The sequence below is a fragment of the Anopheles coluzzii genome, chromosome 3 (assembly GCF_943734685.1).
Source record: "Anopheles coluzzii chromosome 3, AcolN3, whole genome shotgun sequence".
In the NCBI taxonomy this organism is placed as follows: Eukaryota; Metazoa; Arthropoda; class Insecta; order Diptera; family Culicidae; genus Anopheles; species Anopheles coluzzii.
In genome coordinates this window covers 92,336,000-92,355,826 of record NC_064671.1, presented here as the reverse complement: position 1 = coordinate 92,355,826, position 19,827 = coordinate 92,336,000, and the positions used below count along the sequence as shown (strand labels likewise).

General features: G+C 48.7%; 1 protein-coding gene across 7 annotated transcripts in view; it reads right to left on the bottom strand.

The window, feature by feature from the left end:
* Window positions 1–19,827, bottom strand: part of LOC120959062 (ecdysone-induced protein 75B, isoforms C/D) — an 89,269-nt gene that overhangs the window by 41,261 nt on the left and 28,181 nt on the right. For 6 of the 7 annotated variants that reach the window (XM_040382208.2, XM_040382210.2, XM_040382213.2 and 3 more), the window contains exon 3: window positions 4,579–4,667. In XM_040382208.2, coding sequence (XP_040238142.2) covers window positions 4,579–4,667 — 89 coding nt within the window. Of the gene's footprint in view, window positions 1–4,578; window positions 4,668–12,886; window positions 14,723–19,827 lie in introns of those variants that run through there. The other variant, XM_040382207.2, reaches the window with a different exon arrangement.

Sequence of the window (19,827 nt, the reverse complement as noted above, 5' to 3'; positions counted from 1 at the left end):
AAAGTCGCACAGGTGAATGACCGGTAATCGCAACCATGCGCGCACAAAACGCCCCGCGTGGACGGCTGTTTAACGGCCCCCAGCACCAAGAAGTTGGTCATCGGACCACAGATAAAGCTCAAACGGGCGCGCAAAAAAAACGCACGCATGTGCCCAGGTTCCCAATTTGAAACCGAGTCAGTGTGTCACTCCTCGTGGCTGCTGCTGCTGCTGCTGGGATCGGGAGACCCCGGGGGGAAGGAAATGAGTTTGAACATAACAAAAAAATGCAAAAATAACACAGAAACACAGAGCAGAAGAGAGGAAGCCGCCACGACACGCTTCATTTCACGAACGAAATTGATGATGGTGGACCTCTCACCACCCCCCAACACCCCCAACACCCCTTTTACATGAGTTAAATAGCTCATGGGAGGGGCGGAGGTTGCTGTGCTTTGACGCAAGCAGAGCAGTGAGGTGTGTGTGTGGCTGTGTGTGCACGCAGGAAGGGGGAGCAGGAAATAGACGCACGCGTGCACCACCCCGTGTGAGATATGGGTCAATAAATGGTCTATTTTTATTTTCAAAGAGTGTGCACGATCGGGTGGTGTGGGGAAGGAGAAAAATGCTTCAACAACACATTTACAATCCCCGCACAAAAGTGTGACGCTTTTAATTTTACGACAACCACTGTGATGGGCTGTTGTTGCGTGCTTTAATTCCGCTCGGGTTAAGATTTTGGCGCCATTTTTTTTAATTTAAGAACTGTTTCTTCTTAATTTATTTACGTAAATGACAAACATTAAAGACAGCCGGAAAGAGGCAGAACACAGTGGCCTACATCTTCCTACACGGCGTTGGCAATCGTCAATTAAAACCAATCGCCCCGTGTCAAACACACCCACGGAGTTTCGCAACCAATAACTCACGACGTGTTGGTGCAAATGTGTGGTGTGTATTGCACATTGCAGTAGACAAAACCAAACCTTAAGGCAAAATCTGTCTGCAAAAACCCAAGCGCCTAAACCCAAATCCCAATCTCGTCTCCTTCATTGCGCCACACCACCTTGCGCGCTCGCCCAGCATCTAACGGCCAGGTGCTGTGGCTGCTGCTGCCTGTCCTTGACAAGCCCGCAAAAGACACGCAAAGAGAGCTGGCTAGAGCGTAGTCGGTCGGTCGGTCGACGACTTCGACGACGAGCCCGCATCTGAAAACAACGCAGACAACACAAGCAAGCGACGAAACCGATCCACTGCACTGGTGTTGCACAGTACAAACTCTTCACAGTCCTCGATTGCACAACAAAAGCGCAGCCAGCGATCAGTATCGCATCGCTAAAGGTGTTCCACCACCACCACCAGTGTGTGTGGCAAAAGAGTTGGTGGCGCGAACCGCCTGGACGACGACTGGACGACCTTCGGGGCGGGCCCTTTTCCGGCGCCTCTTAACACCGGCGGTGTGGGTCGGGCCGACGAACTGTTTGCTAATTAGTGGCCGTGTGCCAGCTGTCAGCAGTGTGTTGTTGCTTCTCGAAAGTTGGTTTTGCCTAACCCTTTCCCAACAAACACTGCGCAGGACATCGTGGAAGAAGCGTTTTTGGATGTTTTCGGGGCGGGTTCGTTGCTTACACCGACGCGTTTCGCGCTGGTGTGGGTGAAAGGGTGAAGGGAGCAAGGAACTAGGTCACACCAGGCCAGGTGGTGGTTCGCGGCTCGACAAGGTTGCAAACCGATAAGTTCAACAACCTCACGCCGCTTCAAGACCAACTCACTCCGCAGCGGGGACCTCTTCTCAACAGCAGCAGCAAACAGGCATCAGCACCAACAAAAAACAACCCTTCCACTCATAATTATTAACACAGCACACACACACACCAAATGTTGTGCCCTTGTACTAGAAATTGAAATTCGAAAGGATTTTGCTCTCCGCGCGCGAGCAAGCGAGCAAAAGCGCGCCCGCGGAGCCGCAAGCGACGAAATTCCGTTCACATAAACTATGCACCGCTTTGCTCACTCTTTCTTTGTCTCTCTTTCTCTCTTTGTCTCGTTCACTCTACGTCACCCCGGAGAGTTATGCTGCAAAGTGTGCGGGCTCTGCCTGAGCATTACAACATTGCAACACACCGCACCGCGCACCTTGCTGCCTGCGTCGGAAGCATCCCGGGCAGCAAGAATTCACGCAACTTTGGCGACTCACAGGCAGCGAGCGACTTGACTTTCAAGGACATATACTAGTGGCGAGGGAGAGAGAGAGAGAGAGAGCTTACGAAACCGTTCGCTTGCCAAGGCTTGGTGGTGAGATAGTATGGGGCCATTGTGTGGGCCCCGCTCGAGTGCGAGCGAGAAAAAGCGAGGCCATGGCTCGGAGGCGTAGAAAAGAGCGCGGCGAAGAAGTCAATAAACTCACCCAGCTAAAGGCCATCGACACTCACGAATGAGAGGCAAAGAGAACCAGAGAAATAGGGAGAGAGAGAGAGAATGATTCTTAGATACTAAGAACAGAGCAGGCTTTGACGCAAGTGAACGTCGAAAGAGCGAAAAAGAGGGCGAGAGCGTGCAGATTCTAGAAAGCACCAAAAAGCTCACCAAAGCTCGGGAGGGTGCAATTGAATCAGGGGTCACTGGACGCATCCAATGTCGGGCTGATCGAGTCGTGTGGGGAGGTTGAAATGTCAAATCGAGCCAGTTTCACCGTCACTAGCAGCGTCTTTCAAGGGTAAGAGAGCTAAGGAGCTTAGAGTGAGTGTGTGAGGTAACTTCAAGCTGGCTTCAAAGTTCCAACTCCAAACTCGGACACACAGAGCATAAGCGCGATGTAACAGAATGCCCGCAAGTGGACCGGTTCTCTTCATATTCTGCCTGCTTCTTCGGCTATTCCAACTCCGCGCCGGCTGTTCTAGAGCCAACGACGTTAGGCCTTACCAACACACCACAGTCATTGACCGATCAATGAAGTTTATCGGCCTCTTGCACGCCTCTCACGCCGTTTTACAAGAGCCGTGTCAGTGCCACCGCAGGCCCTCTCCTTTCTAAAGACCTTCCCAGATTGCAGAGAGACGCCTTGGACGGTTGCATGTCTTACAGCGCGGGCTGTAGCGTTCGTCGCTTGTTGCGTCGTTATTAACTGCATGAAGCGTGTGTCCATTCCCAACACAACAGTTACAACCGCTACCAACCCAACGATAGAACCAACCCGGGCGAGAAAGGTAAACAATAGCCAATGATGTATCGTTCTCTCCCTTCTGCCCGGGGTGTTGTTTTTTTCTGCTTCTTTCGGGTCGCGCATTTCCACCATGACACCATTAGTGAGGCCACGTACACCTTCAACCGGGAGAGATGCGTTTTGGGTCACTAACCTTTATGCTGTGGAGCGACCAGGCTGCCCTGCCTGCCTGCCACAGCTGACCAGAGGAAGAAACGGCAAGAGAGGCCCACCCACCCACCACCGTCCAGAAGCAGCTGTTATTCTGGTTTGGTTAGTTCTCTTCTCTGCTGCCTGGTACTAAGAAGCATCACGTTCTTTTTGTTCATCATTTTCTCAACTCTTTCGTTCTGCAACTCATTCTTTTCTTTCGCCTTTTTCTTCTTGCAACACTTGGTTTTTTTTCTTATCTTTAGGGCTCTTGCTCTTCAATGCTCTATTACTTGTTTGTTACAAGAAGCTATTTTTAGATCGTTGTTGCTTCTTGCTTCTGCTTTCCTCAGCTACTTCTATTTTCTTCTTCCAACTGTCCAGTTATGCTTCTGCTTTATGCTATCCTTTAGCAATGATTATCGGCTTTTTTCTATGCTTCTTCTATTCTCTCACTCGTTCGAGGCACATTGCTTTCGGCCGTTCTAAATCTTCCCTTAGCAAAACTGTTCTTTCTTTACCCTTTTCCGAATGGCAGAACACACCACAAAAAAGCCACAAAAAAGGTTACTGAACGGTGTTGAGCCCGCGCGCGCGCTTCCGGAGCGCCCACGAGAAGCTTTCTCCCGCAGCGACGTGCTTCGAAGGTGAATGGCTTCTGTGTGTAACCTCTGCCGTATTCTTTAGCGCGCAAGAATGAGGCATAGAAGAAGAGGGTGGGGGGGGGGGGGATGAAAGGTTCAATTTATGAAACCACTCGGCTCGGTGTGCGGCCACCCCAAAAAAGTGAATGAACCTTTCCAGCAGCAATAACTCGGGGTATACACACACAAGTGCGCTTGGAAGGTTCGTGACCACCGATGGATGATGACCGACGATTTCCTCATTGCGGTCTACGTGTGAAGCCTTTTTTTTGGTTTGTTTCTCCATGAGTTTGAGGTCACAACACTCTTCAATATTTTACACTTTTCATGGTCTTGCAGGAAGGTTCCGATTGGAGGCCATTTCCTGTTGGAAATTTATGAACCGTACAACTCGCCGTCCAAGTCTCTAACCTTGCACAGGCGCACAGGTTTAGTTGCAGCATTGTGAGGGAATTTCCAGAGTCTTCTTTCCAATTTCTAAGCATTATTTCTAGATCTTTTTCTTTGAATTTGATTGCAGTTTTTTCGATGAATATTTGATCACAATTTCCTTTTTTTCTATGAATTTCTACAGCACATGGTACAATGTTACAAGGCACTTACCTTGCATCCTTCGCACGAATGGACGCCATAATGGAAACCGGACGCCTTATCACCGCACACACGGCACAGGACGGTTGTGCCATCGAATTCTGGAAAAAGAGGAAAGGGGGTAACAAAAGCAGTTAGTTGCAATTCTTTCCACTATCTGAGCCCAAAACCAACCCCCCTTCGAAACCCCGAATGACCGATAAGAAAAGCGGGTGAAGGCCACTGAACTCGTCCGTTTATCTTATGGTTCTCCCCCCGCCGAAGTGATGATAAGCGATTGGCCCTTTTTGTTTTCGGCCCACAGAATTGGACAGTGACGCATATATCTTTTGTGCAGGGTCGTGTGTGTGTGCTTGTGTGATCGTCCGGGAACTGGGAGGATGATGTGGTCGATTTGTTTTCCTTTTCGCTTATCAGTGGCCAACACGTCAACGCTCTTTATCCCCCAGTGACCCATATAGTTTGCCCGTACAGGGAAGGCGCGGGGTGTACGTGTTACCCCCCCCCCCCCCTCATTCCCTCCTGGTCGATCAATCGTGTCATGGAGCGCCATAACGCAAGCGTTTACATAAATGCGACTTTTCCGGGACGGGCAAGGGAGAAACACTTCGGCCGCGAGCCAGCGAAGCGGTCAACGTCCGTGCGCGGCTGGCTGCGGGAGTGGAGAAAGTTGCTAATGACGAGCATCCGAACCGATCGAGAGCGTTTTTTTTTGTTGTTGCGAAAACATAAAGCAAAACAAAACCGCCCCAAGCACGATGATCGACCAACACACCCATAATAAAAGCACACCAGGAAAGATAGATAGGGGAAAACCTCCCCCCGTGGCACGAGTTGTGTGTAATTATACAATCGTTGTATAATGAAACCAAAGCACATACACAAACACGGTCAGCAGTAGCGCGCGTCCGGCTTCCATGTATGTTTGTGTGGTTCGTCTCTAATCGACTTTTGAATATTAAACCAAAAAAAAAGAAGGTAAGCGACGAAACCGAAAGCATTCGAAAAGAAATGCTTTCCAATCCGCCAAGGTACGGGGAGGGGGAGGTAGGGAAGGGTTAGTGCACTCAGCCGCTCTATTGCACCAAGCGAAGAGTGCAAGTAGGAGTTGGGTGAGAAAGCAAGTCGCCCGGTTTTGTTTTCATTAGATTTAAGTGTTCATAATAACAAGGGGGGAAGGTTTTGTAATGAGCGCTTGTAAATGCGGTTTGTAAGCGGGCGAGCAGTGAAGGGTTGTGCTTTTAAAGTCAACATTTGGAGGAGGGCACATACTACGAGAGCTCCATATACATGATAAAATGAGAAAACGAGTGCATTAAGTTAAACTTATTAAATAAGTAACTTAAAAGTAAGAAACACAATGAGTAAAACTATAGAAGAAAAAAGATAACACTCAATAAACGTAATAAACAGTAACCAGTAAACAGTAAAACCAGAACACTATAGTATAAAGCAAAAGATAAAAAGAGATAAAATATGAAACGAAAAGAATAGAAAACGAAAATAATCAAACAAAAAATGCAAAAATTTTGTGTTTAGAGAAGCTATTGTTGTATCGTATTTTACTATTCACATCTATTTTGTGTTTTTCTAATCTTTTCTACTCTTCTATTCTACTCTTTTCTTTTACTCTTTTCTTTTACTCTTTTCTTTTACTCTTTTCTTTTACTCTTTTCTTTTATTCTTTTCTTTTTCTCTTTTCTTTCACTCTTTTTTCCTACTCTTCTCTTCTGCTCTAATCTTCTTTTTTTTCTTTTCTATCTTCATCTGTTTTTCTTCTCTTTTTTTTGTTACCAAGAAACTCCAACTGCCTTTGATGAAGCCCCACATTTGCTGTTATTTTGTATCATACAACCAAAGCTTGCTATGCGCTGCAACACATCGAAAACAAGCTCTCTGCTCTTCAGCTCCCGCCAGCCAGCCCGAGAGGGGTTAGTGACTTTCTTTTCCCACTACCTGCTCCTCATCCTCCCCCTCCTTCAGGTATGGATTGGCTTCCGCCGTTCCGTTTTCGGTTCATTTTTCGTGCTCGTTACGTTTCGGAGTCCGCGTGACCGAGAGAGCAGCAGCAACACGGTGGTGTGCGGTGGTGTGCCCAATGGTGGCGGATCCCAAGTATCTCTTCGCTCTCTGTGTTTGTGTGCCTTTTTTCCATCGTTCCATCGTGCACTTTCTTTTTCCAAGTGAAACCACCCATCGAAGCGAATGAGACAGGAGTGAGGGGGGGGAATAGTTTCACTTTCACTGATTATCAGGCACACAAACACAAAAAAGCAGACAGTTTGTGCTGTCCGTGTGTGTGAGAGAGAGATAGAAAGAGCGAAAGAGAAATGCGTTTCCTTTGGCTTTCTGTCTACGGCGACGGTTGAATGACCCGCGCACACGGACGTGCACAGTATCATAGACACGGGAAACCGAAAGCGAAAGCTCTTTTTCGGGCTGTGGCTGTTAATCTTCGGGGGGGGGGGGTTGATGTAGGGGCACAACAAGGGAGGTGGTTGGTGAGGCGTACCACCCCCGGAGGACGCGCATCTCACAAACAACGAGGCCACCGCCGGGAACTGGTTCAGGCGAACACAAATGAGGGCTGGGAAGGAGGGAGGGGGGAGGGGAGTATTCGTTGATTGAATGGCAGGGCAGCAGTGGGAGTGAAATCGGTGTTCGTTGACCCGGGGGGGATTTGGCCCACACTTTCCCTTTTTTTGTGTGTGTAGAGTCTTTCGCCACCAGCTTGGAAGGTGAATGACTTCCTCCAAAGGCAAATAGCAAAATCAATGGAAGGAAAAGCGAGCAGCAGTTGATCTTTAAGTAAGGGAAGACGATCATCAAACATTATCGATTCCTTTATCAAACTATCTCGAATCCATTCAATCACTTCCGCCAAGCTTTAGCTGACCCGGATGGCAGCTTTACTCCAAAGAGCAACTCGACACAGTTCTTCCCGATCGGGGTCGCACACATGCACTCCCGTGTCTCTGATAAGCCGAAGCCGAAGTGATAAGACCGCAAACATGGGCAGGCTGAAGCTGTTTGCACTAGCAGTAAAGCAGGTGTTCTCTGCTCGATCTGCCCGAATGCACGTGACAGCTCGTGCGCTTTGTGTGCTCTGCCTCCTCCTGTGGTGCGCACTTCAAACAACAAAATCGTCATCCCGACCGCGCGGAGTGCGACTTGGGATTTGTCATCGCTTGGGATTACTCACACGGGCTGCGGGAGACGAAATGGGGTCGCTTGCAAGTGAAGTGCAAAAAAAGGGTCTACAAAGTTGTAGTTTCCACTATCCACCGGGTTGTTGAGAGCGTTTAAATGTGGAACAAGAATCCCAAAAAAGTTTGGGCATTGAGGTGCATTGAGTTGCTTGATATCTTCATAACAAAAGTTCCAATCTTCAACCAATGTCTTCAAAAAAAATGTGTAATTTTCATAGATGTCGTATTTAATTCATTCATCTGTCTTACCACGTGGTGAAGGAACAGTAACCCACAAAAAACAACTGCATCGAATGCTTCCGAAGATTTCCATTTCCATACATTTCCATAAAATGTGATGAGAAAAAGGTCATTAAACCATAGAGCAGCGCAGTAGAGCATTGGGGAACCGAACCGAGCGAGAAAAGACAGGCGCAATATGCTCCATCAAACATCCCCCCCCTATTCCCCACCCCGAAAATTGCATTCAAATGGCACACCACGTGACACGGAGCACGACGGAGCACGCCCCGCCCGAATCACACACAAACGCCGCGCGCGCCTTGGGAGGATGTGTTGAAGTTTCACTTTCCGCCCTCGATCGCCACTATGTGTGTGAGACTTTCTCGCCCAAACCCCGCTTCTTATTGCGGTGCGAGAGGAGTTCGTTGAACTCGCCCCCCAAAAGGCCAACACTGGCGGCAGAGAGCGGGCAAGCAAGCAGGGTGAGAGAGCATTATGCACACCATGCCGACCCGTCGGATAAATTCGAAATCATGTCCTCGAGTGGAGGGAGAAGCGCGCGGGTTGGCGGTGGGTGAACGGTGACTATGTTACTACAGACACACGCACGAAACTACCACCACCATCACCATCACCATTGCCAACCCCAACTAGCCTACTACGAAGTTCGTTAACCCAGTGCTCGAATTATGCGGCTGCATGCGAACGCTCGAAGGCGAACCACCCCGCCGCTGTTGCGTCCTTCTTCGCTTGCGCTGTGTGTGAGTTGGGTGAGTAGTGACTTGAGGTCGTTATGCGTATGTTTCGAAATTACTTGGGATGGGGTGTACACGGACGTACAGCAGTCAGCTCTTTAAAACGATGCTTAAACCCCGACTGTATCGAGATGAAGGCATTGAAGCAAGGAACAGAGAGCAAGCGAGGGAAACACACACACAGCGTACTCGCAAGACAAATCTCAAACTACTGCGGCAAGTGTGATGGTACTACGAGGAAGATGGCCGGTGTGCAGGAGAGCCGCCCTCTGCCCAACCGAGAGTCTCCAATTGGAGGATGCTTAATTTTGTACCGGCTAGACGACACAGACGACGACGACATCACGTCGAGTCGATACGAGAAGGAGACGGAATTGGAAACTATCACCTCCAGCACCGTCGTCATCCAGCCGAGAGAAACAGGTTCAACGGCCACCAACCGGGGCTGCGCGATGAAAGTGAAAAGTAAAAGTTTCCACACCTCCACCGCCTGCCTCTCTGGCAAGACTTTTCGTTGCTTTTCAGTGCCGATCGATGTCACTCAATGGGATGTTAGTGCCCATCTTAACCGACTGCAAAACAAGGGGTTAACTGGAGGGATGGAAATGAATCTCTGATTAGCAACATTACATTGAGGGTAATGGTTTCTCTTAGGTTCTTCCGAAATTGAACATTAATGCCAGACGACAAAGGGCGTTTTGTCTTCAATCCCTTTGAACTACGAAATCATCTCGAATGATGAACATTCCCAACAGCACTTAGATCCTCAGATTACTTCGTTAGCATACATCTGAGGCACTCTCCTCTGGGTATGGTAATTTATATGTGCCAAGACATGGATTGATTTTTCGCGCTTGCTAACATATAAATCGTGCAGCTCAGTGCTCCTTTCCTTGACTATTTCCTCTACAACCCGACAGCCTCACGTGACTCGGCGTCACGAGACGAGGGCCGAAGGGGGTGAGAGTCACACACTTTCAAAAACCCCGGGGTTCATCGTACCGGGAGAAAATGGAATGGAATGAAAGTGTGTACACACGCCGGAGCCGGCGCGGCCCGGACCGTTTTCACTTTCAGCTTCACAGCTCTGGCTGCTGCTGCTGCTTTGGTTCCGAAATTTCGAAACGATTTGACACGACCGAGGAGAAGAAAACAGGGAAACAGGTTCGTTGACCCAGCCCGCTAAACATAACATCCTCGTGGAGGGAGATGGGCATAGGGAAGAAGCATGGCGCACAGCTTCTTCGCGTCTTCCATTATCGTTGCTGCTCTGCTCGAAAATAAACAGACAAGCGTTCGTCCCGCTTCCACCGCTCCACACCGCAACACACACGCCCGATTTCGAGCGACTTCGAGGTCAACGGACCCTTTTCTTCCCTTCTTTTCTGGGTGTGAGCGGGCGCACGCACGCCCAGAGCCGGAACTATGCTGCACCGGGTTGGTTTGTTTGTTTCTTTTTTTTCCCTTTTTTTCGGCAGAAGGTGCAAGCGAGAAGGGCCGATGAGGAGGGCGACGTTTGGAACGTTAGGCTGCGCTTCTATGGTGAGCCAGCGTTGTCTAGGTCATGAGGTAAAAGCGCACCCTCTGCGGGCACAAAGGGCACCGATCGGGCGGAATCGGTCCCTTTTAATTCACCCTCTATCTTGTCTTTCGTGCGCGTGTTTTTTCGAGTCTACTCTACCTATTCCATTACTTTCTCGAACACCACGAAACGCCCTCGGAAACGGGGGGGGGGGGGGGTGAACGGGGAAGAGGTCACCCTCGCGTGTTTTGTTTGAGGATTTCTTTTCGTCACTTGCGCGCGGGCGAAAGCGAAATCTTAGGTCGACGAATTAATGCACCGTGTGCCTCCTCTTTCGGAGCAGTTTTGGGTTTTTTGTTTTGTGTTGCTTGCAGTAGCGAGGGTGCCACCACTTTCTCCGTCTTTTTGTTGATTTTGTTCAATTTTAACACCCGCAATTGTTGCAGAGGGGGAAATCGTTGAAACAAGAACAAGCATATGTCAAAAATATTTAAAATACCTTAAAAATGGTTGTAAAGGAGCGAATCACATTAAAATTGTTCCTTATTTTGAATAAAGTAAAGAAAACATATTGCAACGAATTAACCAACACACGCGTAACATATTTCCATGCGGGCCTTATCTCAAATACAAACCAAAACCTTCAACAAATCCATCACCTGCCTCCATAAACTCGGGGCTCAATCTAGCCGCATGCTGCGCTGATTGCAGACATTTAGGCGCATTTCTGCAAGTGCCGCTCACTGCGAACCACTCACTGCGCGCTCACGTGCTCAAGCGAGCGATTTCAAGGTTTCTCACTACTAGCGGCGTCGGCGGCGAGTGAGAGATTTGAGCATTTGCTGCAAGCCGCTAGCAAATTTATATTAAAGCGTGTTTTATTGCTACATTTATCGATAACAGGTGCAGGCAATTATGGGTTATCGTTGCAAACACGTGAGCAAAAGCCAATTAAAAACTGATGCACTTGAGACCTCGGTGGGTTGTGTTGTGGAAACAGTGTTGCTGTTGTAGGAGTTAATTGTGCACAATTAAGCAACACACATCCAGCGTTTCCATCACATGCAGATTGTACACAGAGGGAGAGAGAGTTTAAAAGTTAATAAATGAAACGCACGCTGTCAAACTGCAGCAAACTCCCTACTATTACTGAAAGCCAGCAAACAGCACCCAACCGTACGACGACGGACGACGACGACTAAAACGACGACGACCCCGCATCGCACCGAGAATGCGATGTGAAACGGAAAAAAGGTCAACGACTTGCGGCAGCGAGGGCATTGGCATGAAAAAGGCGCGCACATGGCGCGCGTGAGGCCCACACCGCACCGCGCGCCACCATCCGGGTCCAGCGGCGCCACACACCTTCACACACCGCCACCCGGAACCAGCTTCAAAGCGGCCCAGAGTGCGAGTGAGCAAAGCGGCCCCAGTGGTGAGCTGCTCCGGTTGGGACTGGACGGGGGGATGAGGGTAAGAGGAATTCTTCATGCTCTTCGCTCTCCACCTTCCATAGGAGCATTATAATGTTTCCTATTAGAAAAAAAGGCGCACCACCCCATAGGGCACTCACAATTTATGCTTCCTTCAATCATGCTGCGTGTGCGAAAGAGAGTAGGACATCTCTTTCTTTCGCACGCGAACTAAAGGAGCCTTTTGGATTGTTCTCCCACCACTCACGCGAGTTCCATAGTGAGAAGGGAGCTCACCGCACACGCACTTTCGCAGTGAGCAAAACCGAGCGAGATGGCATGCTGCGAGTGGTGAGTGACCGTCGTGAGATGAGAGCGAGAGAGAGGAGAGCGTGTGAGAGCATGAAGGGCAATGTACTGTTTTGACCGTGTGCTGGTTTTTCACCCCTATTTCCAAACCCACACACAGTCACACATCCACTTGTATGCTTCCCTATTTCGCTCTCTCTCTCGCTCGCTCGCTCTCCCTCTGTCTCTCAAGCGCCATCATGCAGGAACGCATTCTAGACACGATTTTTTTTATGCTGCTCGCTTCTAGCCAAGGGTACAGCGACACAAAAAAAAGGTCAACAACACTTGTGCGATGTACAGTTGCACACATAGGGATGCCTCCGCTTCCGTTCTTCCCCGCTGCGTTCTAGAGCGTGTTATGCGTCCTATTAAAGGGGGACTTTTTTTGTTAAACGCTCGCTAATAGGGGAAAGACGGCTCCGGCTCGTATGCAACTGCACACCAAAACCAAAAGAAGGTCAATTAAAAGTTATGAATTGAGGGCCACCGAAAAGCCACGTCAGGTGAATGTGCCCGTCACGCATAATTATCACCCTACGTGTCTACGTCATCTTTCAGCATATATCCTGGCTCCTATTTTATGCTCTAGATCACTCAAAGAGCGCTCTTTTACCCTCTCTCTTTCACTCTTGTGGAGTGTAACTGAACTTGACACCATTTCGACACAGCTGCAGTTTTACTTTCCCTCTACAGTCTAGTCTAAGGGGTGGCAAACACGTGGGATTTGCATCCGAATTACGGGGTGTAAGGAAACACATTACAATTGCTAATTTTCTTATGACAGTTTCAATTTTGGGAGCGCCTTCTTTTCCTTCTACATTTCCCCCACCGCATCTTGGACGTGGTTACCTATGTTCAAGTCCGGCTCGCCTTTCGGGCCGGGTGAACAGCTGCTGGAACTGCCGCCGCTGGTGGAGGTGTTGTTGACGCCACCATTGCCGCTGCTGCTGCTCGAGCTGGCCACACTGTTATCCATAATGACGGGCGGTGTCGTTGGTGGACTGCCGCCGCCGCCACCGGCCGTGGTCGAGGAGGCCGACTCCTGCTTGGGAACGACCACCACCACGCTCGACGAATGCTGATGGTGCTGGAGCTGCTGATGTGGTGGTCCACCCCGACCGTACACCGACAGCTGGTGATGGTGGTGGTGAAGATGATGTGGATGATGGTGCGAATGCCCGAGCGCATCCTCCGCCTTGGAGCTGGCCGCCACGTCCGCCGAGATGCTCTTCATCGAGTGCAGAATCTTGGGGTGGCTGGTGTAGACGGAGGAGGAGCTGCCACCGTGCACCGCGTGATACGCGATGACCGGCGGTGAGGTCGGTGGATTCGGACCGGCGGACACTTTCGGCACCTGCAGCTGCCGCTCGGCGGAAGGAGACGACGAACCCTCCGGCACGCTGCTCGTTGCAGCGGCACTGGTCGCTGTGGTCGTGGTGGCTGCCACAAGATGGTTCTCCTTTATCACGGACGGAGTGGCCGGCACCTGATAGTGGTGGTGCTGATGCTGGTGCAGCGCCACCGGATGATGATGATACCCGTCCGACAGCATGATGTGGATCTGTGCTTTGTATCGACGGCGTGACACACTTGAATCGGATATGCACTCTGGGAAGGACGGGGGCTCTGGCTACCCTATTTGCACGCTGCCGCTATTGTTTGCCTACGATTGGGCCCGACAACGAATGATATACTGATAGAAGGTTGAGGCGCTTTTCACTTTTCAATTTTCACCAAACCGAACCGAACCGAACTAAACCGTAGACGGCCAGCGCGTGTGGCGAAACACATTTTTGCCATATAACCTTCTTTAACTCCTCGTCGCTTCACTTCACACGGCCGAGAGAGCGCGCTTCACTTTTGCTCCATCCACTTTCTTCCGGCGCCCACGGTTTGCAACAACGATTGGAACGTTTTCACTATTTCTTTTCTTCTTTTATTAATATTTTGCTTTCTGCCGTTTTTATTTTATTTCAAAACATTTCACTTACACTCTCCCACACACACGAACGCGCACATGGAGACGGTAGATAAGGCAAGGCAGCTTAAGCACGCACACACGCACACACAATATTCCTACAAGCCAACGCACCAAGTTTTGGGCGCTTTCTTCATTCAATTGTAGGAAAATATGCACCAAGGCGCCGCACTCTTTCGCTCCTTATATTCCTTCTGCGTAACTATACTCGTTATCCTGAGGCACTTTTTGCAATGCACACACACCCATCCAATGCTCAAAACATTGCTCGGCGCTCGACCGCAAACAAATCACAAAGCACTTAACTAATAAAATGATACGAGGAAAACTTTAGCGAGTTTCCGTTGAGTTTTCGTCACTTTTACACCTTTCGAAACAACTGAATTAACACACACACAAACGCCAAAAGACAGAGGGAACACAGGCCTGTCACAGATCAGTTTTCGATGCTCCCTCCTTTCGTCTCGATTAACTTTTGCACTTTTGTTTGCACTTTTGCTTGAAACTTTCACACCTTTTGCTGGAGGCACTGATGTTGAGCGTTTTATCCAAATTGTTGCCGTCAACACGCGGTGTTTTGGCGTTATGGGAAGACACACACAACACACAACACACCACCCGGTGGGCCGAGGTGGTCGAGAGCAAGCGCGCGCGCGTCTTCGAAAAACACGACCGACGCCAATGAAAGGAAAATCGTTAATAAAAGTCACTCACTCGCTCCGGTTCCGAGTCGAAGCAGGCCGCCGTCGAAAATTGAAGGTCATGAGCGCGAGTGGGGGGGAGCAAGGAGACCTCGTGAGAGCGCCCGCGTGAGAGCGAGAGTGAGAGAGTTCTTGTGAGCCGCGTGCTTGCGTATTATGAAATGTGCGGCGCGGTGCGATTGCGGTGTGAGTGACCGTGTTTGAAGGCGATCGGTTTGCTCACCACCCCCGGCATCCTTCTCCCTTGCTCCTATAGCAAGAGGAGAGAAAAGGTGGAGGGGTGGATTTTGACGGGAGCAGCAAAGGAAAAGCAGCATGATCAGGCGAAGGAAGCCAGTCACTTTTCCTGCTGATAGTTTAAATGCTTTTTCTTTAAAATGGGTTTATAGAACAGGTTTTGTGTTTCAAATGATTGCCTCGATATTGCATCGTATTCGAACCATAAATTGACCGTTACGTGCTTCAGAATATTACAATTATTTCAGTTTAAATTCACTGTCCGTTAGACTTTTCATTTTCGTTAATCATTAATCGAGAATTGTGGTTTGACAAGTGTACCTGCTCCGAACAAATCAATGAACCAGCCCATCCTTGTACATTTCATTCACCCCGCGCAAGGGGTAGAGAACCGGAAAAATCCTTCATCCAAAAATCGTTCGTACCTTCTTCCACCCCCCGAAAATTGCGTTATAAACATCATCCGCCGTCATCCGTTTTTGGCACAACAGCGCGCTGCTGCTAGCCTTCACCGGCCAACAAAAACCTGTGCAAAACACACACACACACACCTATTGGATCATCGCGACACAAGAACCGCGAGTAGAGAGGGTCGTCGCTTTTGAAGATGAATAATGGTGCAGAGACCGCCGCCGCCGCCGCCGCCATCTCTTGAGGTCAGGCCGGCGCTGCGATGGAGCAAGAGCGAATATGGGGTAGTCGACCGGTGAAGGGCTCGGTCATGGCTAACGCCACACAATAACGCATCATAAAAAAAACAGCACACACGCGCGACAGAGCAAGGGAAGAGCGAGTGAGAGAGAGCGAGAGAACGTTCAAAAGTATCTCAATTGGAGGCGATCATATATTAAAACGAAACGACCACCGAAAACCGAGAACTTCTTCTGCTCCCCTCCCAAACCCCTCTAATTGATGGTTTTGGTGGACTACAGGCCCTCCCCCCCCTTTACACCCTTCTCTCCTAAAAACAGAACGCAAAACCACAAAACCTTCTTCGGTTTCTTCGGTTTCGCGAACTTCCTTCCCAAGCGCGAATGGTGTCGGTTCCTGTTCCGAAGAACAAGGTGAAGGTGAATGCGACAGCCAAACACACACACACACACCGACGGACGCTTGCTGCTTTTGGTGGCCATAACAAAGATGACGAGCAGGGGTGAGTCGCGCACGGCCGACCCCAAAAAAGGTGTTGGCCGAAAAGAATTCAAGGGCAAAAAGGAAGGCGCCGTGGCGTTGCAAAAAAGCCTCGCTACTTGTGCTCCAATTAAACACGCACACACACAAGTGGTGTAATTTTGCCTTTTGACTGGTTTTGTGGTAAGAACGTTCTAAAGTTAATATAAGAAAGTCAACAGGAATGGTTACATCGAACACTTGGGAGGAATAAAAATGATCGCCAAAGGGTGTCAATTTCCTGTACGGGGCCAGCGAGAATGTATTACAAAACAAACGCCACTTGAGCTTTTCTGAAGGCCAGTCTATGTTTATTTTGAACTACACCTCACCACCACCAACACCTCCCGTTTGCTAATAATATCCATCCTTCGATTCTCCCAATAAAAAACAAACTTTGAATTAAACGAGATGAAGCAAACGAGGAAGCCAGGTGGCCTGTTAATCGACCCACTGATTCGGGGTGAAGTACCACGCGGAAGGAGAGGGAGCGCAGGGGAAGATGTGCTTAAAAATACAAAACAACGCTCAAGCATCCCCCAAACAAACTCTGCCAAACCACCCCAAAATTGATCAACATTTTCCCAAAAGAGATACAAAGAGCGAGAGAGCGAGAGAGAGAGACCGAGCGAGAATACACAGATGAGAATGATTTTTGGTCAAAATAAATGGTCCACACATACTTCTTGTAACGGCTTCCATATGATCATCATCATCATCAGACAGACAGACAGCACCAATACTAAAAGGAAGCAGCACACAAGCAGAATGTATAAAAAATCGCACATAAATTGGAAGTCGCCATTTTTTTCGTTGTTGTTTCCTTTTTTTCATTTTGAACCATCGAAAAAAAAACGAGGAACACACACACAACTTCAGCCATCGAAAAAGCAAGAGAAGAAGTGAGAGAGATAGAGAGAAACAACCGAGAATTTCAGGTTCAAGGGCAAACATGCGACGCAAGCGAAAAAGCGGCGCACAGACACAAACACACACACTACAGCCGCGGCAATGTTGGCCAGTTCTGTGCGTAAGTGGAGCAAAAGGAGGGGAGGAAAGGAAGGAGAAGGAAGGGGGGTTTTTGCACGCTTCTTCGGCACGGCTCTGCGCTTCTTGGACGCCCCAAAACAGCAAACCAACAGGGCCAATTCAGAATTAATTAACGGCGAACAGCTTCGTCAAAGATTTGTTACTTTATTGGACTGGCGATCATAAATGGCATGTGAAACGTTCGTCGGTGCCGTGACTTTTTGATTGAATTTGTTACATCTGTTACCAACTGTGCTTTGTATGTTTCATGTTTTTGCTTTTAGTTTTATCAAACTATTGCAATGGTTTGTTAGCTCTGTGCTTCTCTAGTCTTTCTTGTAAGCTTTTTGAACATTTCTATTTAGTTCCAGTTCCATTTCCACATTTACAAACGCCCTTTTACGGATGACTTCTTCAGTGGCTCATTTGAATGGCCCACTGCGAAATGGAATAAATTTTTGGGAACTTTCAAAGGACACTCCTTCTTCAAATGCCGCTCCGGCCAAAGAGGTCAGGGTCAGTCGGTGACTTCGCGAGGCGGGTCGACCAAACCGAACCCTTTCCAAACACGAAATAAATAAACCCGACACGCCATTTGTCTCGGAAACCCCATAGACGAATAGCAGTGTCGATTGTCGACTTAGCACAGACAGGCCCGACCGAACTTGGGATGTGGTGGTGGTTTCATGTTCCCTCTTTTTCCCAAGAAACGCTCTTACGCATTTTTGCGTACGCAATCGCAGCGATACGCGCACGATCGCGGGAGAGAGAGTGAGAATACACGCGTTTCTTGTTTTCTATTTTTATTTCCTCCTTGTTCTTCCATTATTCTGCCCTCCCCAAAATCATATTCAAATGGATTCGCACCATCACACACATCGTCGTCGCCGTTTTTGCCTTGAACTTAAAAACATTCTCCCTGGACGGCCTCCTCTCCTGGCCGCGGGAGGGGTTATTTCGGTTGCTGTTTCGCTTTTTCGAACGTTTTCTCCGCTTTCAATTGTTTTCCTTCCCAATTGAGGTGTGTGTGTGTGTGTGTGTGCTTTTTTACTTTTAGTTAAGGAGGAGAAGGAGGGTCAGGGGGTGAAGTTCCTTTTGCGCACTTTGGGCACTTTTACGCAATCGAAGCCGAAAGAACGTGGACCATCATCGCACCGTGTGTGCGTGCTTTTGGGTTGGGACGTAATTTAAAGGCAGCGTACAGCGCAATCAAGAGAGCGGCGAAGGAAAGCACAACAACACAACAGGAAGCAGCAGAAGTTTGCTTTTTTTGATCTCTTTTTTTCTGTTGTTTTCGGTTACACTTTATTGTTTTGCTTTCGCTTTGCTGTTCTAGAAAAAACATGAGCAACTTTACTAAGTAAATTCTCAATTTATACAAGTTCACTGAACAGAGAAATACTGTTTTGCAAAATAGTTAAATTTATCTTCAATAAACAAAACAAAGCAAACAAATAAAAAAACAATCTTAAATAATCTAAAAAAATATAATACTATTTGCAAGTTGAACAATAAAAATGAAAGGTATATTAGCAAAACGGTAAAATAAAGCACACAAAACAAAATACAAGAAAGAAATGTATAAAACAGTTCATTCCGACGCAGAAACAAACCAAATAACATGTAAAAGCAAGCGAAGAGGAAACCTGGAGTAAACAACCCCGGTAAGGAATAAAAGTAACGCGCAATTACAAAACATACACACACTCCGCCACTAAAAGGCAGACCAAGAACTTGAAAGCAGCACAAGAAAACGACCAATAGAAACATCACCGCGCAGCAAGAGAAGAAGCAGCAAGAAGTGGAAAACAAGTTCAACGAAACGAATGCAAAGAGGTCAACACACCTCACGATGGGCAAGCGACTGCTGCTGCCGCTACTGCTATATTGCTGCTAAAACCCAAGCAGTTTGTGAGCCCAAAACGGGAAGAAGAATTCCTCCCCAAAACGCACTTCTCGTTTCCCGAAACAGTCGCCGCACAAGCGCAGCCACACATACGCACGGAGCAGAAATATGTGGTTCGTTCTGGGGCCCTGTGCGTTTCCTTCCTTTCCTCCCTAACTCTCTACGCAGCACAGAGTGCCACAACAACTTCGCTTCTGTAGATTTCATGTATATTTGCATTCACCTCAAGGCCCCCGGGGGCAAGCAGGCAGGCAGGCAGGCAGGCAGGCAAGCCAGGGAGAACGAGAACGATGCAAAGAAGTCATTCTAAAGAAAACGCACTGGAAAAGGCACAATTTTCCCACCTCTTACTAAAGAGCTCCAGTTTAGAGTTTTGCTGTTTCCAGTTCTCGTTCTTGCTTATTTTTTTTGTATGTATATTGCTTTCGTTTCGTTGCTTTTATCGCCCGTTCTGAGCACAGTTTTCATGGCAAGTTGTTATTTTCGCCCCTGGCTTTTTGGTTTGCGTTTTCCCTTCATTCTCGGTTGATTTTACCGAACGCGGCGCGCGTTCCCTCGCGCTGACTGACGGACGGACACGGCCCGCGGTCGGGTGACTGACCTACGACGACGATTTTATTCCACCTTCCGCGCGGTCGAATGCCTTTTGCGGTTTTGCCCGGCTCTCTCGCTAGCGAACGAGTGAGACGGAAAGCGAGAGAAAGAGAGAGAGACAGGGAGAGAGAGCGATGGAGCGAAGATCATGGTGAAGATCTTCCAGCGCTGAGAG